The sequence below is a fragment of the Protopterus annectens genome, chromosome 1.part1 (assembly GCF_019279795.1).
Source record: "Protopterus annectens isolate FY-2018-M chromosome 1.part1, PAN1.0, whole genome shotgun sequence".
Taxonomy (NCBI): Eukaryota; Metazoa; Chordata; order Ceratodontiformes; family Protopteridae; genus Protopterus; species Protopterus annectens.
This window is the reverse complement of record NC_056726.1, coordinates 353996736-354024336: the sequence shown is the minus strand read 5'-3', so window position 1 is coordinate 354024336 and position 27601 is coordinate 353996736. Positions and strand designations below refer to the sequence as shown.

The following is a 27601-nucleotide window of genomic DNA, read 5'->3' as shown; positions in this document are numbered from 1 at the left end:
GATTTACAGTGAAAACGTAGGGTCTTATAACAGATGGCTGAAATGTGAAGTCATATTCCTACATTCTGGTTTTAAAAGTTATAAAGATCTTGAGGCAACTGTTTCCATTAATTCCTTCAAGAATGCATGCAGAAGCCTTTCAGTCTGAACGCAAATGATGGAACCTGGAACTCAACTGCATCACCTTATACACACAGGAAAACAAGGAAAGGGGAGCATGTGTGTCAGCAATGATGAAACACTATTCAATGAAAATTTATTGTTGACTTGTTGATGAAAGATAAGCCAGAGTTTTGTGGATTAAGTGCTGAGATACTTAAACTAAAATGTTCCATAATAAACCTCAAGTGGTCAAAGTTGGGTCATTTTCTACAGGAACTTATAACTGTGCTTTTTGAATTCGACAACTTGAAAATACAGATGCAGTAAAAGAAAATCAAATAGTTAATTAAATGCAACAGGGTACATGTTTGAATAGAGCACTGTTGCAGTAACCACAGAAAAATGCTTTACACATCCTACTTAGTACATGATATCTGGCCAGCTTGCAAAGCTTAAGGGCACCTTCCACAAGCCCTAACCACTTTGCAGCTTGAAGAGAGCAAAACTGTTGAAGGGTAAAAAGAAACAAATTCCAATATGGAAAAACTCCCTCCTTAGACTCAACAAGCAAATTAGATCACTAGTGAAAACCACCAAAGCCAACTGAAACTAGCCACCGAAACAAAGGAAAACCACAAAGTCTTCTTTAGTTAAGTCAGGAAACTCCATGGCAAAGCCCAGGTTTGTTCTGAATTAGTACTCCTATGTGGACAGGCTTAAATCACTATCACGTTACTTGGTATCGTACAGATTGCTCAGTGGTGATCTGTGTCTCGCCTACAAGGCAATCTCGGACCCTGCACTACTAGAGATGTGCCACATCAGTAAGTCTAACTCCTCGTGCATTACCCACTCGAAAGGTCTGAATCTAATATGGGACATCAACAAAACCTGCTGAAGAGATATGTTCGCCTCCCACAGACTGCCCAGTCTTTGGAACATACTTCCCATACACGTCACAGTACCTCGCTGACCCTCTTCAAATGCAACTTTGATGAGTGGATGGGAAACCACAAATTTGTCCCAAGGGTTCCACCTATGGACAGGTGCTGACTGAGGTTTCTTTTTGGGGATAAAATCTTGTCTAGGCTTGTAAGGGGTCCAGGGCCATTACCCTAGTAACCTCCTATGATCTTATAACATCAGTGGTTAGGGCTCCAAGCTTCCACAACCGACTCACCTCAGAGTAAGGGATGGTAGAGTTCTGCAAGCTAAGCACGAGAAGAAAAAAGGAAAAGGAACAACTAACATCACCCCAGCATAAAATATAATAAAATGAGGGGGGGGGTGAAGGGAGGGTGTTCCTATTGCAACAGTGATCTATTTTAAAATCTACTATTATAGAATGTTTACTTGGAAAACTAAGCTGTGTTCATCATTAGATCATTGTTGCAGTAGCCCAAGCTACATGGGCAGAATCTCAGAGCTCAGAAAGAAAGGGAGGGGGAAAAAAGGATTAGAGTTTAGGAGCCCTTGGATAACAGTCCTAGCAAAGCCTGCTTTGGGCCTAAAGAAAGAATCTAATTTGTAGTGCTTGCTAAAAGTGTGCACAGATAACCAAGTTACTGCCTACAGAAGATTTCTAGAATTTCCTCCCTTCCAAAAGGTCACAGAAGTAGTCAAAAGTCCTAGTTGAGTGGGCGTTGACTCCCCCCGAAGGTATTTTCTTATGGTGAGAGTAACAAATGGCATCATCATGGACAATCTCAGAAAGCAATTGGCTAATCAGAATTCCTGAAAGTTTTCTGTGCTGTCAATGTAAAATTCAGCCTCCATTTTCTTTTGGTTCTGTGAAGAAAATAGGGATATGTTTAGCCTGGCTCAAGACAAACTCTGAAATCACATTAAGCATGTTTGACGGGCTTGTTCTCAAAGTTTCCCTACGCTCATGAAAGACTAGATAAGGTTGAATTGTCATAAGAGTTTGTACCTCGGATACTCATTGCTCTAATTTCTGCAAGAAAAGCAACACTGTTTTCAAGGGTTACGAACATCAAATCAGCTGCAAGATCAGGTTCAAAAGGCAAGTGTTAAGTTTCTCCAGTACAAAAGTATCATTCTCAAGGAGCCAACTGTCTTCCAGGTGGGTGGGTGGATATGTACTTTCAAGAAATATCTTATTTGGGGGTGGGTGGGGGGATTCCACAGGTAAACAAGCACAGATGACTGAAAGGTAAATCTTGACAGGACAGTAAAAAAGGCCAGAAGATAATTCACACAAATACTGTAAAACCAGAGGCATCTGTGCCTGAAAAATGTCCAGAGTCTTACTTTGTCACCCACTAGAAAATTGTTTCTACTTCATCAAATATGATTTTCTAGTAGAAGGTTTCTTAGCCCCCTTTAACACCTGCTGCATGTCCTCAGAAAGCAGGTGCATAAAAGGCATTCCAATTACATCACCAAGCACACACAGTGGACCGAAAAACTGAAGGCTGGGGTTTATCAAACAACCTCTATCCTGTGTAATTAAGTCCATCCTGTGAAAAAGCTAGTGTTAAATGCCCTTGGCCATTTTTGAAAGAAATGGGAACTACTTGTGCCTGGAGCAAGAGAGGATCACAATCACACTCTGGGAGATTCTGTCTGAAACTTTAGAAAAACCCTGGGTTTGAGGGGAAAAGGTGGAAAAGCATACATAAACATTCCCATTCATAGGAATGAAAAGGCATCTGTAATCCTAACCTTTGTGCAAGGAGACTTGGAGCAGAATTTAAGTATCCGTTGGTAATGGAGGGAAGCAGATGAATAAATTCCTGGAAGACCGCTGGGTTAAAATTCCATTCATGAGGGGCTGTGTTAGTCTTGCTTAGTTTGTTTGCAACAACATTATGCTCCAACAGAATGTGAGCAGCCTGCAGGATAAATGTGCTGCAGAGTTGCTAGTTTTCAGTCTTCCAGGATGATGGATTTGTTTTCCTTTATGTACCTCATCACTGTTGTGTTGTCTGTGACTACTAAATGGCCTGGGTGCCAAGGATGACAGATTTGACAGCATTTATTAGTGCCATCATTTCTCTGTGTGTTTCAGTCTGTCCTGCTTGTTCCATAGACCCCAACCTTTTACTTCATTGGAAACAACTCCCTAAGTTGAACCCTAATATTTGCCAGTATAGCAGGAAAAGAGGAGTAGGAATCCTGGGGCATGATGTGCATATGTAGCAACCTACAATTTGGATTGCAGTTTTTCCAGAGTTAGTTGCACTTGGACAGCCTTGGATGCATTATGCTGAGCAACTAGCCTGGAGGCATGGATATCCTTAATGAATATGAGCACATCTCTGCCTTTGGTGTTCCGGTCCAGGTTAGGTGGCCAAAACGTGTATGAGTTATAGCCTGGTAATGCATGGGTGCTCTCTGGAGCCTTGAACCAGGTCTCAGTCATTGCACAGATATTGATGTTCTCCATTTTAAGCAGTACCTTGAGGGAGTGCATTTTGAGATTTAGACTTCTAGCACTGAGTAGCATTACCCTCAGTTTTGCTCGCCTGTTCCTGTTACGGCAGTGAATTTGTCATTTGAACCTTGCCTAAAAAAGGAACTATTGGGGTGGCAAGAGCCTTAGCCAGTATCCAGAATCCCAGGGGTGACAGGTGCAGGCCATTTCTGGCAAAGCATCATGGTCTGTCAACCATATCGTCCCAGGCAGACAGATACTGGATCCCGTTAGAATGACACCAGAAGCTTAGCCAATTGTTGAAGTCAAGCATTTAGTCATTCATTAGGAAGTAAGCCTCAAGACAACTGGTGGTACAACTTGACTGAAAGAAATTTTGAGGTAAATTTTATAATGACAATTCCCAAATCTCTAGTCGTAGACCCAACATATAATTTTTCAGAGAAAAGTAAACCTTTCTTACAAAAAATGAGGTATCTTCCCCCCCAGTGAATCCTGACTAAAAATTTAATTTTTAATGCAATATTTTTTGTGACAATCACTAAAAACACAAACAATGTTCCTTAGCAATGATTTTTGATGGAAAAGTTAAACATCTTTCAACAAAACCTGAAACAGAGTTACAAACCTTGGAAAGCTGAATAGCAAAAATAAACGCTGAAAGTAGAAATAGCTTTTGATCAGGTTAGGCTGGTTACAACATAAATGTAATTATAAGAAATAGGAGGAGAGCAACCTTCACCAACATTTCAAAGAAGGAGGGGAAGGAAGACATTTCAGACCCTGGTATGCAACTTGTCATAGCAGATTTTCTCCTAGGACATCAACTGCAATGGGCAGCCACACAATAACGAAAGTATATGCAAATAAAACATTAGCACTGGAAGTGAATCTCTGTTACTGTCAGTTAAAATGGGATATTTCATGGAGTAATTGAAGCTGAATGACATTTCTTCATCAAAGACTACATGTAAACATAAGCCATATTAATCATTCTACTACAAGACGAAAAATCAAAAAAAGATAGTCAAATGTACATCCACTTAATTCAGAAAATATTGACAACTCAGATTTAAAAACTCTAAAACATAAATAAGTGAACGTGACTGCACAGCACAAAAAGGAAAACCAGACACCCACAGCAAGAAGTGATATCAAAGATGGGCTATTCAGAGCAGAAAACTATCACTGAAAACATTCACAAATTATTTTTATTTCTGCAGGTTGCTGTTATCTTTGGTACAGAAAGCAGTAACATAAGTATCAATTACTAATCAAATACAGATTGAACACAGCAACAGTCTGAATAAGTAATAAATGAATTACCTGCATATATGGAATTGCACGCACTCCTCCAACATTATGGAGTTGAGACATGTTTTGTAGCAGGCGCTCTAAAAGCATCAAGCGAATCATGTGGAGCCTAAAGATCAAGAAAAATTATTAAACCAGTGTTTATGTTTGCGAACATGGAATAAAATATTTAGGTTTCCTTTCTGTTGATATGAATTCTCACTACTACATCTTATACAGTAAGGCTCACTGGCTCGCTATTCCTAGTAGATTTACTTATAACCAAGTATACTCTTATTTAAGGTAATCAGGTACATGAGTACCTCGCAGTATGCACAGTAACAAGTCCTGCCTAAACCCTGGATATTCATGTTGATGTCTTCACCAGCCACATGAATATTTATCTGGTACTCAATTACTCAAGGGGGCACTACAATTACCCAATGTATTGTGTGTTTTTTTTTTACGTTTTTGCAGGGGTGGTTGTGTCCCCCCTGTGCCCCCTACACCCCTTGCAAGTTAAATATACCAACTCCGAGATTGCAGTACAATGAGGAAAAACGTAAATTGCATGCATGACGTCATGGTCAAATCTGTACAAGCATCATTTGCACACAAAATCATGGCCATTTGGCATGTCGGTCACACCATGCCCACATCTGCATGAACCAGCCAGCAAGGTATGGGCATGTACTCAATCTCCCTATTTAAAATCCTAACAATACACTATGGCCTTCCCTTTGAAATACTGTTCTAGATGAGAAGAAAACTACACAATTAGAAGCAGCCAAAAAAAATCAGTCATACTGGTCAGGCCTAGGTTTTAAACTCACTTTTGGGAAAAAAGAACTCTCAAGAATAGTACCAGCCATGAGAAACCAACAACTTGCTGACACAAGAAACCTTGAAAATGTGTCAATATTCAAAAATAAACTAGCAATATTTGCAAAAATCAAAAATCACACAACTTGCTTGCAAGACCCCTGCTAATGGTGACATTTTACTCTTCTGCAAACTATTAATCCTAACTATATTGCTTAGCAATTTCTGTAAATATTAAACATGTTTACGTACTTATTCAACATCCTGTACTTGGCTTACCAAGCACTGCACTGTTTTTTTTTTAGTTTGTACTTTTGTACCTCGGTTATAACTAGAGAGAGACAGCAGACCAGATCATCTACCCAGTTACCAAATTGTAAATAATTAAAAGTTATGTTCTTAACATAACTAGGCATCTGTGTTGTCTACTTTCATTCTTCCACAATGTATGGGCTTGGATCCAATCGGTTAATTCCAGACTTAGGATCCAGCTCTCAAGCTCCTCGCCCTACCCATGATGCTCTACTGCATCCCCAAAGTTTCAATGATCAAGTTTGCTGCCCTATCCTGATAGTAAAACTGAAACAGGAATAGTATGATAGAAAGACAGGGCTCAAACCTGGAAATGTAGGTATCAACACAGTCCGGTAGGTTTCTCCAGGAGCATGGATAGGGGATTGATGGGTGGGAAGCTGAGGAAGAATGAAAATGGACAACACAAATGCCTAGTTATGGCAAGAACATAACTTTTAAATCTGATGATGTCCTTTTCATTCTTTAAAGTAAGGGACAGTCCTCAGCTACGTTAATCTTGGGCGGCCCTCATGGCAGGATATTCTGGAGTACAGCCAAACCAAAGGCAGCTCTGTTTATAGCAATAACATCCAATTTGTAATAAGTAAAAAAAAGTTACGTTCTCACCATAATGTTCCATCTCTGTTGTCCATTTTCATTGTTCCTCAGCCTGTCTCTATGGAAAAGAGGCCAGGGGGAAGGAGGGTGGGGAGGTCGAGGAAGAAAGAAAATGGACAACACAGATGGAAAGTTATGGTAGGAAAGGAAAGTTATGTAAAATCTTACCATAACCATATATGTCCTTCTCTTCCCTGTTGCAGTATTCACTAGTGGGTTTACCCTTCTTCCCATCAGCTTGTCTGGCCAGGTTTCCAAAAAGTTTCCAAAGCTTTTCCAGTCCCTGATAGTGCGGACGTCTGACGTGTTGGCAGGTACATGGGCCATAAATGTGATGTCTGCGCACACTAGTCCTCAGAACCAAGATGCCCCAGATGGAGCCAGTCCTGATGGCATAGCCTATATAAGAGCCGAGGAGAGCAAGTGCAAGGAGAATGGGGGGGTTTGAGGGGGAAGGAATACTGCAACATGGAAGATAAGGACATCTATGGTAATGGTAATATTTTACACAACTTTCCTGTGTCCTTCTATTCCAATGTTGCAGTATTCACTAGTGGGCGAGTACAAAAGCTCACTGCTGGCTGGGTGGTGGTCTGGATGAGGATTCCAGCAACCCATGCAAGATAGCCCTGGCAAATCCTGCTTTGGTCCTGGAGATGTGGTCCAGCTTAGTGTCTGGTGAAGGTGTCCACAGAGGCCAGGTAGCTGCTTCCAGAATGGAGTTAGTATCTAGACCTTTAAAGAAAGTTCCAGAGGAAGCCATGGCTCTTTTGGAATGGACTCCAACATTGCCTGTTAGTGTCTTTCCATGGTGAGTAACAAAAGGAGATGGACCCAGCAATCTAAGAAGAAATGGTTTGTTTCCTCACAGCTTTCCCCAGAGCCCTGGGGTGGAAGGAAACAAACAGCTGGTGTGATTTGCGTATAGGCTTGGTTTTATGCAAGTAGAAATAAAGTTGTCTGTGTACAACTAGGGAGTGAAGGACTCTTGCACTGTCTCCCTGGGGATTTGGAAAGAAGGTAAGCAGGTGAACAGCCTGATTGAGGGAGAGGTCACTGACCACTCTGGGGGTGAAGGAAGGTTTAATTCTGAGGTTGACCTGTCCATATGGAAAACTAGGAAGGGTGAGGTAGCCTTAAGGGCTTGGAGCTCTGAGACCCTCATGGCTGAAGTCTAAGCTACTAGCAGTACTGTTTGCCATGTGCAAAATTTCAAGTCAGCCTTGCCAGCTGGATCAAAGGGTGGCAAAGTGAGTTTTTCCAGCACATAGTTAAGATCCCAGGGAGGAAGAGTCAGTCTTTGGGGGGGGGGTGAAGTGCAAAACACCCTTTAGGTATAGCTTGGCTGGAATCAGGAAGTTAATGGAGACGCCATATGCAGGCAGAAATGGCAGACAGGTGTGCTTTTAAGGAGGAGTAAGACAAGGCTGTCTTCAGCAGTTCACACAAGTAAGACAGAATTAGAGGCAGGTCACTGTCCAGCAGCTCTATCTTTTGTGACACTAGACTGAAAACCACCTCCATTTAGAGAGATAAGATTTCCGTGTGTTTGGTTTCCTGACCTACTGCAGGACTGAGCACATCCTTGTTGTATAGGTGTCTGAAGGGAATCAGAATCCTAGCAGCCATAGGGAGAGCTGCAGGGATCTCCACTGTGGGTGAATGTGTCCCCTGGTGCTGTGTGGCTAGATCCACTGAAGGGGAGTAACTTGTGATTGCCCTTGGATAGATGAAGAGGTAGGGGGAACCAGTGCTGCCTTGGCCAATAAAGGGTCACCAACAAACATTTTGGTGAGTCCTGCTGAATTTTCAGTAGGACTCTATGGATCAGAGGGAAGGCGTACAGTAATCTCCCCTTCCAAGACGTTAAGAAGGCATCTGTATGCAGAGCCTTTGGGTTGTGAGTTCTGGAGCAACAAGTCTGGAGTTGCCTGTTTGTGGAGGAGGTGAAATGGTCTACCTGTGGAATATCCCACCTGTGGATCAGATCTAGGAATACATCTCTTGACGGCATCCATTCATGACTGTCTGAGGAGGTTCTGCTTAAGGAATCTGCCTGACAGTTGTGTTGGGACGGGATGTAGGCTGCCTGGAGGGAGATCCCCTGGGAGACAGCCAGATCCCATACATGTAGGGCTAGCCTGCAGAGGAGAGAGGACTTTGTTCCTTCCTTGTTTGTTCAGGTACCACATCATTGTGGTGTTGTCTGTGAAGATCTTCAGAATGCCCTGTCTGAGGAAAGGCTGAAAGGCCTGCAGAGCAAGAAGTATGGCTGACATTTCCTTAATGTTGATGTGCCATTGTTTGTGTTTGTCTGTCCACAAGCCTTGCACTGTTTTTGTGTCCTGCAGCTTAGATCTCCTGCGTCTGTGGGCGTGATCTGAGAAGGGGAAGGCAATTGCAGGGTAAGGTCCGGGTTTTGGGAAACCTGGGCCAGCCGGCACTTCAGCTCTTGGTGGAGGCAGGAGAGGAGTGGGATCCTGAGCTTTAGGGGGTGTGAGTGCTGTGTCCATACCGAGCAAAGATACCATTGTATTTTTCTCATGTGTAACCTTGCCAGTGGTAGCATGGGAATAGTGCCTGCTATGTGGACAAGAAGTCTAAGGAACTTCCTCGCATCAGAGCATGTGAAAAGAGGGAAGACTGAGGTGTTGGGTCAGGGAAAGCACTTTTTCCTGAGGTACGAATGCCATCCTGAGGTCTGTTCAGATTCTCCATCCTAGGAAGACAATGTCTTGTGCAGGATTTAGTTTGGATTTGGTGAAGTTTATGAGGAACCCTAGAGACTGCAGTAGGAGCAAGAAGTCCTTTGTGTGGGCAAGGAGAGTTTGTCTATCGGCTCCTTGAATGAGCAGGTCGTCTAGATATGGGAAAATTTGTATACCCCTTGTCCTGCAGTAAGCAATGACTGGGGCTAGGCATTTTGTAAACACCCTTGGTGTAGTGAAGAGTCCAAAGGGCAAGGGACAGAAATGAAAATCAAAGGAGCCTGCTTTGAATTGGAGGAATTTTCTGGAGGACGGTTTTATGGGAATATGTAGACAGGCCTCCTTGATGTCGAGGGTCACCATGAAAGCCTGGGGAAGGATGAAGGGAAAGAGAATGGATAGTGTTATCCTGATGGAGGCAACCTTCAGGAGTGGTATTAGATAGGAAAGGTCTAAGATGGGTCCTCCATGGTCCTTCCTTCCTGGGCACCAGACAAATTCTGGAGTAGAAGCCTTTCCCTCGAGCAGAGGGGGGGGGACAAGTTCTATGGTGCCTTGGCGCAACAGGTTGTTTAGGACCTCGGGAAGGGGGGACCATTGAGAAGGGGGATATAGAGGAATAGGAAGTCTTGGAGGTGGAGACATGCAAGACATGAAATAACCCTCTTTCAGGATAGATAAAACCCATTTGTCGGATGTCACTAGGGCCCATGCAGGGAGGCAGTGAGAGAGACCGGAGTATAGATGAATGGTGGAAGGAGGGAGGGCAGGCAGATGCCGCCTCCCCTTTCTGGAAAGAGGGCTATCTGTGTAGTGGCCTGAGGAGTACTAGGCTGAGTAGCCTGTCTCCTGTGGGGTCTTCTAGACCTAGAGGGGGCAGAGGGCCTTGAACACTTTCTAATAAATTGTGTCTTGGCCAGAGAGTTCCTCTGAAATTTTAGGATTGGAGAGACAAGTAGATGCTTCAAATCTTGGCGCTCTTTCCCTTTTTGCTGAAGTGACTTGAAGAGATCAGCCACCTTGGTGCCAAAAATGGCAGAGTGACCAGAGGAGCATCCAAGAGTCTGATCTTGAAGTCATCTGGTAGGGCCTGTAGACGCAGCCAGGAGTACCTCCTCAATACAGAGGCAGATGCAGCTGACCTGGGGGAGGCCTCAGCTGCATCACATGCACACCTTGGAGAATGTTTAGTGACTTGGGAAAGGAGCCCAAGCAAGGAAGACATGGATGCCTTTGCAGAGCGGTCAGAAATTTCACTGAGTTTGTTAGAAGTTTTGTCCAGTACGGCCAAAGATTATTTGTCTATGTGTGACTGGCAATTTGTAGCCCTAAAGGCAAGGGTAGGAGAAGTGTATATCTTCCCCCACCTCTCCATGGCCTTGCAGTCTTTATCTGCAGGCAGGACAGTGGTAGTAGAAAGAAGTTTGGTAGCCCTATCAGTAGCAATAGAAATAAATTCTGGGTCAGCTGGTGGGCCATTTGAAAAGGAATTTTTATGCTGCAGGTACCCTACATAACCAGTCTGCCCTACTAGGGGCAGGTGGCTGGGAATCTGGGTTCATGCATGCTACAGCAAAAGCATACATGCTCATGCTGCAGCAAAAGCATCCAAGAAGGGAGGCTGGACATGAGGAATAGGGGCCGGATTAGGAGATTCCATCTGGATCAGGTCATAGAATCTTTTTTGAGCCTCAGCAAACCCATTTAAAATGTTATCTCATAAGACTTACTGTCCCCCCGAAAGTAAGGTCTTCCATAGGGGAGCCAGTTTCACCAGAGGCTTCTTCTGGGGATCCATACCTCAGAGTAGAAGACATTTGTGAAGAGTAGGATAAGGAGTCGTCCGTGGAGTCAGACAGCTCCTCTTCTGCAAGTTAGCTATGAGTCATCTCAGGTTGGAGAGGCCTTAGACTAAGAAGAGGTGCAGCAGCATGAGGAAGGTGTGCTGTATGCCTAAGGCCTAGGAACACATTGTAGAGGCTCTAGCTGAAGGCCTGCCAGTCTGGCAAGCCCTCTGAGGTTGAAACAATATGCCTCTTCTGTTTTTCTTGGTAGGCCTAACTGGCATCTGGCTGACGGTCAGCCTGGAAGTTATAGAAGGAGCAACTCAGGCCTGCTCTGAAGTGCCCATCCAAAAATTGGTTCCCCCTGGTGTCTGAATCAGGCGCTGGGATATCCTCTCTGGATGTGTTGTCCACTCTGGATTGTGCGGCCTCCTGATAGATACCCACTATATCCAAAGTGACGGATGCTGGTTCCTCGGCCAAACTAATGGTGGCTACAGGCTGAGAATCGGTGGAGGGAGGCATGGTGGAAGTAGACGCCATGTGGGCTTGGCCCTTTTCCTGGGTGGTTCGGATGGGGCGTCGGAAGTGGCTTCCATACTGAGAGCGATCTGTCTAAGGCACTGGTTTTCAAGGCATAAGTTAAGGGCCTGACGTCAGCGACAAAGGGTCTTAGGGATGAACGACTTACAAATGGTGCAGTTTTTATAATTGTGATCCCTACCCAAAACAAGAGAGACACTGGTCGTGGATGTCTTTGTGGGGAATCTGGCGACCACAGTTGGACTTGCTCTTACCGGACATTAACAGACTGCAGTAATACAAAAAGGACTGAAGGAAATCCCCAACGGGTTACTTATCTTAATGCGAAACTGATCCGACGTCTGCAAGTAGCAGGAACAATTGACATATGGCTGGCAGCTGAAAAGTTCAGAGGACTGGTGCGTGTAATCATCACATTTATGGCCCAAGTACCTGCCAACACGTCAGACATCTGACACACCATCAGGAACTGGAAAAGCTTTGGAAACCTGGCCAGACAAGCTGATGGGAAGAAGGGTAAACCCACTAGTGAATACTGCAACACTGGAATAGAAGGACATCATAACTTCTTTACTTGATGTTGCCATTTTCATTCGTTCCTCGACCTGTGGGACAGAGTCTTCAGCTACACAGAACCTAGGGTGGCCCTTATGAAAGGATATTCCGAAGCATCAAAGAGCCACAGGCAACTCTATTCCTGGAAATGATGTCTAGTTTGTAATGAGAAATAAAGGTATTAGAACTTGACCAAGAGGCAACTGCACAGAAATAATCAACTGATATTCAAGGAAAAGGCTTGAGAAGTCGCCACAGATCTCGATGAATGAGCTTTGACATGCCCTGGCAAGGGCATACCTTTTGATGAATAAACAAAGGACATGCAATCACGCAACCATCTGGTCAGAGCAGGTTTATTAACTGCTGTGCCTTTCCTCACATTTGAAAAAGATATAAACAGCTGGTCAGAACTTCTGAAGGATTTTGTCATGTACAAATAAAAACATAATTGCCTCTGAACATCCAGAAGATGCAGTGTCTATTCTTGCTTATTCTGGAAACTGGGGAAGGAAACTGGCAGATGAATGGACTGAATAATATTGTCTTCTGTGGCCACTTTTAGGTAAAAAGGATAGTTTGGTTCGTAAGGAAATTAGAAGTTATGTACTCACCATAACGTTCCATCTGAGTAGGTAGTTCATTTGTCTGCAACCTGTGGGTTACGGATCCGAGCCGGCAACTTGTTTCAAGTTAATGGATCTGAGCTCATAGCTCCTCCCTTCACCCATAATCCCCTGCTAACCCTCCATGACCTCAGATCGAGTTTGCCTCTCAATATATATCCAACAAAGGATATCTAACAACTAGTAGATCCGAAGAAGGTCAGGGGGAAGGAGGGGGGGATGGTTGCAGACAAATGAACTACCTACTCAGATGGAATGTTATGGTGAGTACATAACTTCTAAATCTGAAGTAGGATGTTCATTTGTCAGCAACCTGTGGGACAGAGTTCCCAGCTACCTGCACCTTGGGTGGCCATCATGGAAGGATATTACGAAGCACCGCAGAGCCAAAGGATGCTCTCCCTCTACAAAGCAGGTCTAGCTTGTAGTGGTTGATAAAGGTATGAGATGAAGCCCAAGTGGCTGCAGAACAAATATCATCCAAAGGAACTCTAGACTTGAAGGCCGCAGAAGTAGAAATGGAGCGGGTGGAATGAGCACGAACTCCTTCTGGTGCGGGTCTACCCGAGGCTTGATAAGCCAGTAGGATACATTGGGAAATCCAGCGAGATAAAGATACTTTAGAGATAGCTTTCCCCAAGTTAAATTTGGCAAAGGAAACGAACAGCTGGTCAGATTGTCTATGGCCAGCTGTCCTATGAGTATAAAAATGAAGCTGCCTATGAACATCCAATGAGTGCAGCTTGTACTCTCCCTTATTTTGATATTTAGGGAAGAAAACCGGTAAATTTATGGATTGATTTATGTTGGTTTCTGATGCTATCTTGGGAAGAAAGGAGGGACTGATCATGAAGTACACTCTATCTGGGTGAAAAATCAGGTATGGAGGCTTCACAGAAAGAGCCTGAAGCTCAGACACTCTTTTCGCTGAAGTAATGGCTACAAGGAATGCTGTTTTCCATGACAAGAACTTGAGATCCACTGAAGCAGCGGGTTCAAAGGGTGGAGCAGTCAAGGCTTGAAGAACTAATGTAAGATCCCAAGGGGGTACGGCTTCTTTTACAGGGGGTCTAAGTAAAAAGGTACCCTTGAGAAAGGTTTTACACAATTTGGCTGACATCAAGGGCCCTGTATCATGTCCCACATGATAATGAGATATGGCTGCCAATTGCACTTTGACAGTTGAACAACTAGCGCCTTCCTGAAAGAGTTCAGTTAGGAAGTCTAAAATGGATGGAAGAGGAGCCGTAGAGGGATCTAGATCGCGGTGCTCCACCCAGATGGAAAAACGTTTCCATTTACTGTGATACACTTTCCTGGTGGAGGGCTTATGCGCTGCCACGAGGATGGCTTTGACTGGTGAAGAGATACCGGGAGTCCTAACTAGGAGTGGAACTGGAGCAACCAAGCTGTCAGTTTCAGATTGTCCAGGTTTGAAGTTGGCAAGTCCAACGGATGGGAGATGAGATCCGGAATGGGATCTAGAATCCAAGGGTGATTCACAAGGTGAGACCACAGGTAAGGGAACCAAATTTGTCGAGGCCAGAATGGGGCAATGAGAATCATCTTGCTTCCCAACCGCGAGGCTTTCTGTAAGAGTTGTATCCATCATTGGCAGTGGAGGATAGGCATAGAGTAGACCGGGTGGCCAAGCATGCACCAGAGCGTCTCTTGGAGTTTCCCCTGGAGGGGGGATTAGAGCGAAGAAATTGTCGCATTTGGTGTTTGATGGAGATGCAAAAAGATAGCAGCAGGGTTGCCCCCATGTTGCGAATATCTGCTTCGCTACTAGAGGATTGAGAGACCACTCGTACGAGGTAAGAAGGGTGCGGCTGAGCTTGTCCGCTAGGATGCTGGTCCTCCCCGGAATGTGCGTTGCAATCAGAAAGCGGTTGGTGGAGATCGCCCATTCCCACACTCTCATGGCTTCACGGCAAAGAGGGTAAGATCTGGTTCCCCCGTTTGTTGATATACCAGACCTCCGACATGTTGTCCGACTGAATAGCAATCATTCCTGCTGGGAGGAAGCTCTGAAGTGCTTGCAACGCCAACAGCACCGCTCTCATCTCCAGAACGTTGATATGCAGGGAGGTCTCTGTATCATTCCACGTGCCTTGGACTGTCCTGCCTGAATGATGCCCCCCCCCCAACCGAGGCGGGAAGCGTCCGTGGTCACCGTGGCGATAGGGGGAGAGGTGCAGAAGGGACGGCCCATATGGAAGTTCGATGCTTGGAGCCACCATAGTAGCGCCCTCCTACAAGCCTTGCTGATAGCAATGGGATGGTGGAGAGGAAGGGATAGAAAGGACCATTGCACTAACAGAGTCCATTGCAGTACTCGCATGTTCAAACGGGCGTATGGAAGGAGTGTAATCGCTGACGCCATGGAGCCTAGTGCCCTCAGGACCAATTCCGCTGGTGAAGCCTCTGAATGAAGGATAGCCCGCACATGAAGTTGTAGGTTCCAGATTCTCTCGGAAGTTAGGAAGGCTCGCAAATCTCTGGTGTCTATTCTGGCAACTATGAATTCTATGACCTGCGTCGGAGCCAGTTGAGATTTGCCGACATTGATAGTAATGCCTAGTTGTGAGGCTAGATGGAGAAAGAAGTCTCTGGCCGAGCAAAGTAGATGCCTTGTTGGTGCGGTCAGGAACCAGTCGTCCAGGTACGGAAAGACCTGAATTCCCTGGAGTTTCAGGTGGGCCGCAATCACTGCTAACACTTTGGTGAACACCCTGGGGGCTGTGGTGAGGCCAAAGGGAAGGACCCTGATCTGGTAGTGACTGGCCCCCAGCCGGAAGCGAAGGAACCTCCTGGATCATTTGTCCATTAAGATGTGGTAGTACGCATCCTTGAGGTCTACAGAGCACATCCAATTTTTTTCCCTCAAAAGGGGGAGGATAGATTGAAGAGTGACCATTCGGAATTTTTCCTTGGTTACTGACAGGTTCAAGCGGGAAAGGTCTAGGATGGGTCTCAAGTCCCCCATCTTTTTTGGCACCAAAAAGAACCTGGAGTAGAACACTAATCCAAGCTGGTCTTGGGGGACGGGCTGGATGGCTCTTTTTCTTAGCAGCTGCTGTATTTCTGTGGCTGCGGCCTCCCTCTGATTGGGTGGTACATTGGGGAGGTTCTTGGATTGGGGGACATGAAGTATTGGTATTTTGTACCCTCTGGATATGATGCGAAGCACCCAGCGGTCTGTTGTGATAGACTCCCATGCCGCTAGGTGTTTCGAAAAACGCCCCCAGACTGCCTCCAGAGTGGAGCAGCCGGGCAACCCCTCAGGGCTGCTGCGCGGGCCGCTCAGAGAAAGGTTCTCTGGACCCAAAGTTTCTCGGAGCCCCTCTGCCCCTGGGGCGACGTCCTCCCTGTCCACCTCTGCCACGGTAGGACTGGTTGTCCGGAGCTGGTTGGGAATGTTGTGATTTCCGGAACCACATCTTCTTCTGACCCTTTTGGTTCCTTGAAAAGGACCGCTGGGGAGCAGAGAAGCGGACTCCGACGGCAGACATCTTCCCGTCCTTCTTGCTCTGGACAAGTGTCTCGCGAACTGTTTTGCCAAATAGGGCAGAACCATCAAAAGGGGCGTTCGCGAAGGATGCTTTAAAGGGCTCCGTAAAGTCGCAATGACGGAGCCAGGCCTGACGTCTCATGACTAGGCCTGCTCCGCTAGCCCTAACGGCTCCCTCTGTGGCATGGGACAACAGCCGCATAGAGGTGTTTGAAATCGATCTCAGAGTGGCCATTGGGGTGGAGTACAATTGTCCTCCTCCGACATGGACTCAGGGGGGGGATGCAGTGTATTCTTTGATAAGATCCCGCTGCATCCTGATGACATGTGCCACATAGTTCAGAGACCTTACTGAGAAGGTCGCTGAACTAAAGACTCGCTTCCCTAAGCGATCCATCAAACGGGACTCTTTGCTCGGTGGATGGACTGAAGGACTCTCCTGAGCCAATTCCCTCTTTGTGGCTGCCGTCAACATGGCATCTACAGGGGGCCCCTTACTCCAATGTGATCGGTCTGAGGGGGGGCTAAGAATCCTATCCGGTCGCTTCGGTATTGGCTCCACGGTGTCCGGATCCTTCCACGCCCTGGTGGTAATGAGGTCCACCAGGGGGTCGGCTGGAGGGGACACCCAAGAGGTAGACGGGCCTGCCTCGAATGCCTCCAGAAACACGGACTCGTCAGAGGAAGACTTAGGGGCAGACCACCCACCTCTGATTCTCAGCATCTCCATGATGTCTCCAAAGGAGACATCCTCAGGGGGCGATCTTGGGGAGCCTTCCCCTTCCTCCAAGTCCATGTCCTCGGTTAAGGACTCAGGGGAGTCCACGTGCCTCCTTTTGCACTTATGCTTGCGGGGAGCTTCCTCGGGGGGACTGTCCGAGGAGGCCTCGCCAGCAACATCTTGTTCCAATGGAACTATCTGTGACATCGAAGCAGGCTGTCCCTTTGGCCGGGTGATGGAAGCCTGGCCCAGCAGAGAGGGAGTGCAGGGAGGAGTCGATGCAAGGACCGGGGGTCCGGATGCTCTCAACAGAGCCCTCTCCACAACATCGAAGGCCGAGGGAGAGCCACTCTCCAATGGATCCGAAAGTCGGCTCCCACTCGGATCCGATGAAGGGATCGGAGCCAGCACCGAGACAGTCGGATCTGAGGGACCAGTGTGCTCCGACCTGGACGGAGCCGAAGGCACACTGAATCCCCCGGATCCGAAGCTCGGACCACGGCTCCGAGAGGTCGGATCCGACAGGCTCGAGGGCAGGGTCGGATCCGAAGTACCAAGTACTGTCGGCGCTGACCCACCCCCGGCTCCAAGGCTGCTCGGCTCCGAGCGCTCCGAACCCGGGTAGCAGGTCGGAGAAGGAGCAATTGGGTGGAAAAAAGGTGTCGAGCTCCCCCCCTGAGGGGGGGGAGGCAAGAGCACTCCCATCTGCAGCTGGGCCTGGATGAATCTTCGCATCATCCGGTCCAAGTCTGCATCGGATAAACTGAAGGTAGATCTCGAGGAGGCCACCGAGGCAAACCTGGAATGCCGCCTCAATGATGACCTCGACGGAGATCGGGTCTCCTCCTCCTCGGGCCCCGGGGAGAAACAAGGGGATCAAAGCCAAGGAGGAGGAGACCTAGAAGCAGTGGAGGGAGAAGCCCGCTTAGCTGGCGGGGCCGAAATGGAGGTCTCGGCCCACCGCTTGTGGAGTTTCTCCCTCCTGGCCTCCTTGTCCTCCGACACTTTAGCGGGAGTTTGAGTCCTGGACGGAGGCAGGAGTGGCAGCGACCACAGGCTGTGGTGGAGCCACGGGAGCAGCAGAGGTAGCGGAGGCCAAAGCCGAATCAGAGGGTAAAATTCCCGCCAGGACCAGCTTCAACCTCTGCTCTTTCAGTGCCCTGGGGTTGAACGCTGCACAGATGGTACAGCCCGAGGTGAGGTGTTCAACCCCAAGGCACCAAACGTGGCCATCAGCCGGGGAGAGCTTATGGCCACACTCGGTACATTTAGAAAATATGGCTTTTGGGGCCTCAGCCATTCCCTTTTTTTTTTTTTTTTTTTTTTTTTAAGAAAAAAAGAAAAGCAACTACACACACAGGCCCCAAAAGAAACACACACACACACACACACACACACACACACTAGCGACCAGCGAAGGGAGGGTACTAATTAAAAAATAAGGAACCTAACTCTGACACACTTTAAAAGTATTAATTTAAACTAAAAAAGAAATTCCTGACAAGAAGTACTTAGAAAAAGTAACTTTTCTTCACTTATCTGACGAGCTCAACAAGGATCCAGCCATCCACAAGCACTGCAAACTAGATCTGAAGTCATGGAGAGTTAGCAGGGGATTATGGGTGAAGGGAGGAGCTAGGAGCTCGGATCCATTAGCTTGAAACAAGTTGCCAGCTCGGATCCGATATCGGATCCGTAACCCACAGGTTGCTGACAAATGAACATCCTACTTCAGATCTATCGTTATGGAAGATCAAGTAAGGATGTGTAGCAGAAAGAGCTTGGAGCTCAGAAACTCTTCACTGATGTAGCAGCAACCAAAATGGCTGTTTTCTAGGAGAGAAACCAGAAGCACTTTATCTGCTGGTTCAAAGGGAAGAAAAAACAAGACTTGTAAAATCAAAGCAAGATCCCAAGGAGGGGTTGGATCTTTGATTGGGGGATGGAGTAAAAAGGTGCCCCTGAGAGAAACTTTACATAGTTGAGAAGCTAGAGTAGCAGAGTTTTCGTCAATGTAGAAATGCAAACTGGCTGCCAACTAAACCTTCACCATGGAATAGCTGTCTCTGTTCTGGAAGAGAAAGACCAGGAAATCTAAAATCACAGGAAGAGGAGCCATAAAAGGGTCCATCAGCTTTTGCCGAGCCCAAATAGAGAACCTTTTCCATTTGCTCTTGTATATCTTCCTAGTAAATGCTTTGTGAGCTGATATCAAAACCTCTTGGACCAGGGATGAAAGCCTGGAATGTCTAGCCGTCAACAGAGCTAGAGAAACCATGTGGTTAATTTTAAACCTTGAAGGTTCGAACGAGTCTGTCCTGAGGGGTGGGACAACAGGTCTGGAAGAGGTTCCAGAGTCCATGACGGACAAAGTAGATGAGGTCAGAAAGGAGCAATGAGGATTACTTTGCTCTTCAACAGGAGGAGCTTTCTGAAGGAATTTGGGAATCAGGGGCAATGGCGGAAATGCACAGAGTAAAACCGGAGGCTGAGCATGGACTACAGCATCTCTTGGAGTCTGTCTTTGCGGAGAGATCAGGTGAAAACTTTCTGCATTTGATGTTGAGGGGAAAGGCAAAAAGACTGCACCAAGGTTGACCATACTTGTGGAAAATCACGTATGCCACTGACTGGTTCAGAGACCACTCGTGAGGCATAAGTACTGCTCTACTGAGCCTATCCACTAGGATGCTAGACTCCCCCAGAATATGCCTTGCTACTAGAAAGCGGTTGATAGAAATTGCTAATTGCGACACCCTCACTTCTTCTCGACACAGTGGATAAGATCTGGTTCTCCCTTGGTTGTTGATGTACCATACCAAAGACATTGTCCATTTGAATTGCAATGGTCCCCAGAGAAAGGAAGCTGTGCAGCGCTTGCAAAGCTAGAAAAAATGCTCTCATCTCCAGGATATTGATATGCAACTTGGTCTCCTAAGACGACCACATTTCTTGGACGGTCTTTTCTCAGGAAATGCCCCCCACCTCAACTGGGAGGCATCCGTGGTCAGCGTGGCATCTGGCAGGGGAAGAATGAAATGATGATCTTGGCAGACTTCTGGGGAATGCAGCCACCAGAGAAGAATGTCTTTGCAAACCCTCAACAATTTTATAGGTCGAGTCAGTGGATGCTGATGTAACAACCACCGAGCTCATAACATTCCCTCCAAGACTCGCATGTGTAAACATGCTTTAGGCAGTAGTGTTATCTTGGCAGCCATAGAACCTAATGCACTAAGAACTAGTTTCACTGGAGATGACTGGGATTGCTAGGATTTGAGACATGAAATCTGAGTGGACACCCTGTCTGGAGGAAGAAAAGCCACAGTTCTGGTTGTGCTAAAGTCTGTTAGCTGAACGGGACTGAGCTGCAATCAGAGTGGGAGCTATTTATAACTGATAAGCCCTGGCTTGAATGAGTAGATGCCTGGTTGAAGTGGTTAGGAGTCAGTCATCGAGATAAGGAAACACATGGAATCCCTGCAGTCCGAGATGAGCTGCAACTACTGCCATGCATTTGGTGAACACCCTGGGGGCTGTGGTGAGACCAAACGGAAGCACTTGGAATCGGTAATGACTGGCTCCCAGCCTGAAATGAAGACACCGTTTGGAGTGCCTCTCCACTTTGATATAGTAATACACGTCCTTCAGGTCTGCTGAGCACATCCAGTCATCCTACTTCAGAAGAGGTGGGATGGATTGGATCATGATCCATCCTTAATTGAGTTTTTTTTTTTTTTTTACTGATCTGTTCAGGGATGTCCGATCCAAAATTGGCCTTAGATCCCCTGTTTTCTTCGCCACAAAAAGAACCTTAAGTAGATGCCCTATCCAGCTTGGTTGGGAGGGACCTCCGGGATGACACTTTTTTTGGAGCAGCTTTGTCATTTCTAACACTGCTGCCTCATTCTGGGAGGTAAGTTTTCGGTTTGGAAAGATTTAAAAAGAATGCAGTATCCTCTGGATACGATCCTTTGCACCCACTGACCGTTTGTGATGGCTATTCAGGCTTCTGGATGCAAGGATAAGAGCCCCCAACTGGCTCCAGACAGACAGTTGGACAACACTTCAGGAGCGCTGGAAGTCTCTGTCTGAGGAGGAATCGTGACACCCTTCATTCTGCGGACCCCCTCTGCCCCTGGGTTTCCCCTTTGGGAAAACCTCAGTCCCACCAATTACCACATCGATGGGAGCCCACTGAACATTGAAGGGGTTATAAGAGATCTGGGGACACAGGTTGACAGCAACCTCTCCAACCACCACATTGCAACTGTGGTCAGAAAGTCCTTCTTATGGGGCACATCTAATTACCAAGGGTTTTGCACCCAGGAAGAAAGAGGTCATCATCTCTCTCTACTATTCCCGCATTAGGCCAATCGAGTATAATGCCCCATTTGGCATGTACCTCACTAGACGCATGCAACAGCTGGAAAGGCCAGAAAAGTACCTCACAAAGGGATCCTAGGCCTTAAACACATGTCCTACATGGACAGTCTCAAAACACTCCAGCTATTCTCCATCTCGTATCGTCTACTAAGAGGCAATCTTTGCTTGACTTAAAGCCATGTCTGACCCAGCTCTGTTAGAAATGCTACATCTAAAAAAATCCCAATCCCTCCACACCACACACTCCAGAGACCTCAAAACTCATTACCACAATCAACAGGACATGCTGGAGGGACAGGTTCATAACCCAGAGACTACCCATGCTCTGGAATAGACTTTCCAAACATGTCAAGCAGAGCACCTCACTGGCCCTCTTCAAGAGGGATCTTGATGACTGGTGGGAAATAGAAAGTTCACCCCGGGGATCACTCCAGTGGCTCTGATAGAGGCACTGGGAACTAATGTTGGGCAGCACGATGCCAGGGCACTTCTATGGGCTAGGCTTGTAAAAGCTACAGGGTCATTAGCCTAGTGCAACTTAGGAATGTTTTTCTTTGCCTTTGAAGGAAAAAGTCTCCCCAAGAATATTGAAAAGGACCTTAAGATTTTCTGAACCATAGTTTTTTCCCCTCCATCCTGGAAAAGGATCTTTGTGGAATGGAAAAACAGATTCCAATGGCAGACAAGGTCTTCCCCATCCTTCTCGCTAAGAGGGTGTGTCACAAATTGTGGGGCCAAACAGAGATGAACCATCAAAGGGTGCGAAGACAAATGATGCCTTGCAAGGTTCTGTAAAGTGTCACAACCACAAAGTCATGTCACCCAATGGCAATACCAGAACCAGCAGCCCTAGAAGTGCCTTCAGCTGCATGGGCAATCAGCTTCACGGACAAAATAGAAGTCAATTGGAGAGTGGCCATTCTGAAGAAAAATATCTTGCACTCCTCTTCAGACTTGGACTTGGGGACCGAACTAGAGAGCTCCTTAATCAGGTCCCGCTGTAACCTGGTAACATGGGACAAATAGTTCAACGCTTGTAAAGTAAATGTGGATGATGTGTAAACCCTCCTGCTGAACCTGTCCAAATTTCCAGTCTCCCTGTTAGGGGGATGGACAGTGGAGCTCTCCGGAGCTAGCTCCTTTTTGGTGGCTGCCGGGACAACCATGGCATCCACCAGGATCCTTTTAGTCCAGTGGGATTTCTCCAAGGGAACACTTAATATCTTGTCAGCCTGCTTGGGTATTGGCTCTGTAGTGTTCGGATCATTACATGCCCTGGTGGAAACAAACTAAATAAGAGGGGTCCGCCATGGGGGACACCCAGGATGTAGACAGGCCAGTGTTGAAGGCCTCCAAGAGCATCAACTCCTCTGGGTTAGGGCTTTGGGAGGACCATCCATCCTTCTAAAGGAGGATCTCTAGGTGTCCATGGTTTCCCAAGTGTGCTGGAACAGATTTTTCAGTGTTTCATTAGCTTTCCTTTGGAAGTTATTTTTCCTAGTTTTAGAGGATCTCTAGTATGTCCACAAAGGAGACGGCATCAGATGGATATCTGGGAGACCCTTCCTCTTCCTCAAAGTCAGTGTATGTAGTGGCAGACTCCTATAGGCAATCCGGGTGTCTCCTTTTACATCCTTTCTTCTGAGGAATGTCCTTGGTGGGATACTCTGGGGAGGTGTTTGAAGAAAAACAAGCTTCCACAGTGGGGAGAGGTTGGGGGCTTTGCAGCACTGGATGTCCCAATGTTAGAAGAGAGACCTCAAAAAGACTCCTTGGGTTGGGGATCAGATCTGAAAGAGAGAAAATACAGTTTTGTACCTACCATAAATGTAGATGTTCGAGTGCTCATACAGCTACAGTCATAACAGATAGGGTTATCCTGCCGTCAGGTGGGTCCTCGGTCGGCCGAATTCCAAAGTCTAGGTCCGGCGTCAGTTGTCGTCGCTTCTTCCCTGACGTCAGTGTGGCAGGGGTATAAAAGAGGCAGCTGATGCCATCTTCTTCAGTTTTTCTTGCCCCAGATGTCAGGTGCCCCCAGAAGGAAGGCAAAACATAAATTTATGTAATCATGCAATATAGAATAATCAAAAAACAGTAGTTGCAAGCAACTACACCATAAAAGAATACCCCAAATAGGTTGTATGAGAAAGTGTTTGACATAAGGCCTGTCCTAAGAGGGGATGGAGGGGGGGTAACCTGGACTGCAGCTGTATGAGCACTCAAACATCTACATTTATGGTAGGTACAAAACTGTACTATGTTCATCATGCATACAGCTGCAGTCATTACAGATAGGAAGAATCCCAAAGCTAAGTAGGGGTGGCAGGCACTAAGTGGAACTAGGAGGAGCATGGATGCCCTGCAAGACTGCTGTGGCAAATCCCGCTCTAGGATTTAGAGTATAGTGGAAGGTGATAGTGCTTGGAGAAAGTGTGCACTGAACTCCAAGTGGCTGCTTCCAAAATGTCCTTGGTAGGAACCCCCCTGAGGAAAGCTGCAGAGGTAGCTGTGGCCCTGGTGGCGTGGGATCTGATGCTTGTAGGCACAGTTTATTCCATGAAATGAGTAACAAAAGCGTATGCAGTGGGCTATCCATTTTGAGATTGTCTGTTTGGAAATAGCCTTTCCTTGAGCACCTGTAGCATAGGACACAAAGAGTTGCTCGGATTTCCTGAATGGCTTTGTCCTGTCCAAATAATAACGAAGTTGTCTGTGAATGTCCAAGGAATGTAGTAGTCTTTCCCCTTTGTTTTGTGGATTAGGATAAAAGGTAGGTAAGTGGATAGTCTGATTCAAAGCTACACTGGATACTACCTTTGGCATAAAGGTAGGGTTGGTTCATAAGGAAACTCTGTCCTGATGGAAAATGATGAAAGGTTGCACAGCCATGAGGGCCTATAGCTCCGAGACCCTGCGTGCTGAGGTGATAGCCAGAAGGAAGGCTGTTTTCCATGACAAGTATTGTAGTTCTGTTGAGGAAGCTGGCTCGAAGGGAGGAAGGGTCAGCTTTTCCAATACGAAGTTGAGGTCCCAAGCAGGGACTGGTGGTTTCCTTGGGGGGTTTATATTCTTTGCCCCTCTGAGGAACTGTCTTAAGAGAGGATGAGAGAATAAAGGAGGATCTGTGTTGTATTGTGCAGAAAAGGCTGAAGCGTGGCTTTAGATGGAGGAGAAGGAAAATCCACGGTTTAACATCTCAGCTAGTTACTGTAAAGTTTGAGGTAAATTTATTACCCAAGGATTCTGGCCCTTTTCTTGATTCCAGGCACAAAATCGTTTCCATTTGGCAGAATAGGCTTTTCTAGTAGAAGGTCTTCTGGCCAAGATGACATCCTGCACCTCCTTGGAGAGGAGGGTCTGTTGGGAAATCAAGGAATTCTCCATGCAGCTAGATTTAGGGTTTTGATCTGGCTGTGAAGAGTCTTGTAGTTGTGCTGGGACAACAGAAGATGGACTAGAGGTAGGATCCATGGTGGGGAATGTGTCAGGATCTTCAGGAGCAGATACCAGTGTTGTCCTGGCCAGTCTGGATCAATGAGAATCATTTTCGGCCTCTCTGCTCTGGCTTTTAATAGAACTTTGGGCAGCAGAGGAAGAGGCGGAAAGGCATAGACTGTCAATGTTGTCCAATTGAAAGAAAGTGTGTCCACTTTCCAGGCCTGTGGATGATGGGTGCTTGAACAAAATTTTTTCAACTGGTAATTTCTGTGGGTAGCAAAGAGATCTATGTCTGGCTGTCCCCATGCCTGAGTTATCTTTGTGAAAACTTGAGGATGCAACTTCCATTTGTGTGGATCTGTCATATTTCTGCTTAGGCTGTCTGCCAGTGTGCTTTCCTTCCCTGGCAGGAATTGTGCCTGTAGTTGAATTTGCAATTCCAGTGCTGTGTTCCAGAGGGTCATGGCTTGCCTGCACAGGGGGTATGAATGAGTTCCCCCCTGTTTGTTTATGTACCATATCACTGTGGTGTTGTCTGTCCTTATCAATAGCTGGCCGGGATGCAGTAGGTCTTTGAAGGTCATAATAGCATTTTGCACGGTTAGCATTTCCTTTTGGTTGATGTGTACGTGCTTCTCATTTTGGGACCATTTTCCCCGAATGCACTGATCTGTCATGTGTGCCCCCCAGGCGTAGTCTGAGGCATCTGTTGTGATGATTTGAGTTGCTTGAGGTACAAAGAAAGGGAGACCTATGTTTCTTTGGCATGCTTGAGCTCACCACAGAAATTCCTTTTGAAGGCATGGAATGAGTGGTATAATTGTTTCCAAGCTGTGGCTGTGTTGAGACCATAAGTTTTTTAGGTACCATTGAAGTTTCCTCATATGCAGCTTTGCACATGGGATTAGTAGGATGCAAGATGCCATGAATCCCAGAGCCTGCAGAACTTTCCTTGCAGTCAGCCTGGTGAAGGTTGCCATTTTGCTGAAGTATTGAGACAGTTGCCCTTGTTTTTCTGGCATGAGGAAGGCCATCTGGGTGGTTGTATTCAAGCTGGCACCCAGGTAAATTATTTGTTGAGAGGGTATTAGATTTGATTTCTTTTTGTTGACTGTGTATCCCAGAAAGTTCAACAGTTTTATTACAAACGCCAGGTGTTTCAGAAGAATGTCCTTGCTGTCCGCTTGGATCAGGCAGTCATCCAGATATGGGTAGATTTGTATTCCTTGTAGTCTGCAGAAGGCGATTACTGATGCCAGGCATTTCGTAAACACTCTGGGTGCAGTAGATAAGCCAAAGGGCAATGCAGAGAATTGATAATGGGTTGAACCTGCACAAAATCTGAGGTATCTTCTGCAATCTTGTCTGATAGGGACATGCAGGTATGCCTCCTTGAGGTCCAAAGTTACCAGCCAAGACTCCTTGCCCAGCATGGGAAGAAGCTGCTGTAATGTGAGCATCTTGAATTTTGGTACCTGTAAATATGTGTTTAGGATGGATAGGTCTAAGATAGGTCTCCAATCTTTGTCTTTCCTTGGTACCAGGAATAGTCTGGAATAAAACCCTTGACCTTGTTCTTTTGCAGGTACCTCTTGAATCGCTTTCATGTCCATGAGAGCTGAAATTTGTTTTTGTGCCTCTGCCCTTTGATTTTGTGGCAAGTTTGGCATGCCTCTCATTTTTGGAAGGGTGTGAAAGTGGAACCTGTAGCCTCTGTCTATAATGTCCAGAATCCATTTGTCTTTCGTAACAATATGCCAGTTTTTTTGAGAATAATGCCAGTTTTCTGCCCAAAGGTGCTGCCATTAAAGCTTTGCTTGGCAGGTAAAGGGGGAAGTCATTGTGTCTGTTTTCTAAATTACTGTGATCTGTCTTCTCCACCTCTTAGGGTTGGTGCTTGCCACTGTCTGGCTCTGAAAGATCCTTGTTGCCCTCTACCCCTTGGGCGTCTGTATCTGCCCCTTTGAGGTCTGTCCGTGGCTGGAAAGGACCAATTTTTTGAAGGCCAGTTTCTGCTGAAACGTGGAGGTTGTACCTACAGGAAATCTTTCACTGTTTGCATTGATTTCGCTTTTTCCTCCATTTTCTTTGGTACCTCCTCAGCTTTAACACCAAACAATACATCTTTTTGAAGAGGTGCATCTAATAATTTAGCTTTGACATGATCTAGTAAGGCTTGCTCTTTGAGCCAAGCATGCCTACGTATAACAGACCCCGTAACAGCAGCTCTACATGAGGCCTCTAAAGTATCAAAACCACACTGCAAAGTATGTTTACCCACTTGCTCTGCACCATGCAACAAATCCTGCAACTCTCTTAAATCTGGTTGTTCTGGTTGTCATTTTGCTTTTCAACTGAGATAACAAAAACTGTTGATACTTTAACATATGGAACTGACAGTTTAATGCCCTCATGGTTAAAGTGGCAGAGGTGTACACCTTTTTCCCCCACCTTTCTAAAGCTCTGGAATCTCTCTCTGAAGGTAATGGGTTTTTAGCAGTAGAGGCCTTAATTCCCTTGGGACCCTGTGAAATAGTTTCTGGGTCAGCAGTATGGCTTTTGTATAGGAACTGGTGCGAATCAGGAACCCGGTAATACCGGTCTGGTTTTACAGGAGCTGGAGGCAAAGAATCTGGATTAAGGCTGACTTCTGTGTACACATCATCCAATACATCTAAAACAGGGGGGATAGCCAGGGGCCTATGCTGGGGGAGCAAAAGAAAATCCCTGAGCCTTTTCTTGGAATCTGAGTAATCTTGGCATTCCCAGTGAAAGTGTTCCCTCAATGTATGTAGGGTTT

The 27601-nt window shown here is 46.3% G+C and overlaps 1 protein-coding gene across 1 annotated transcript in view; it reads right to left on the bottom strand.

Annotated features, from left to right (window-relative positions):
- Positions 1-27601, bottom strand: part of UBR4 (ubiquitin protein ligase E3 component n-recognin 4) — a 3959899-nt gene that overhangs the window by 1543434 nt on the left and 2388864 nt on the right. The window contains 1 exon segment of the mRNA XM_044087073.1: positions 4826-4922. Within this exon segment, the coding sequence (XP_043943008.1) occupies positions 4826-4922 (97 nt within the window).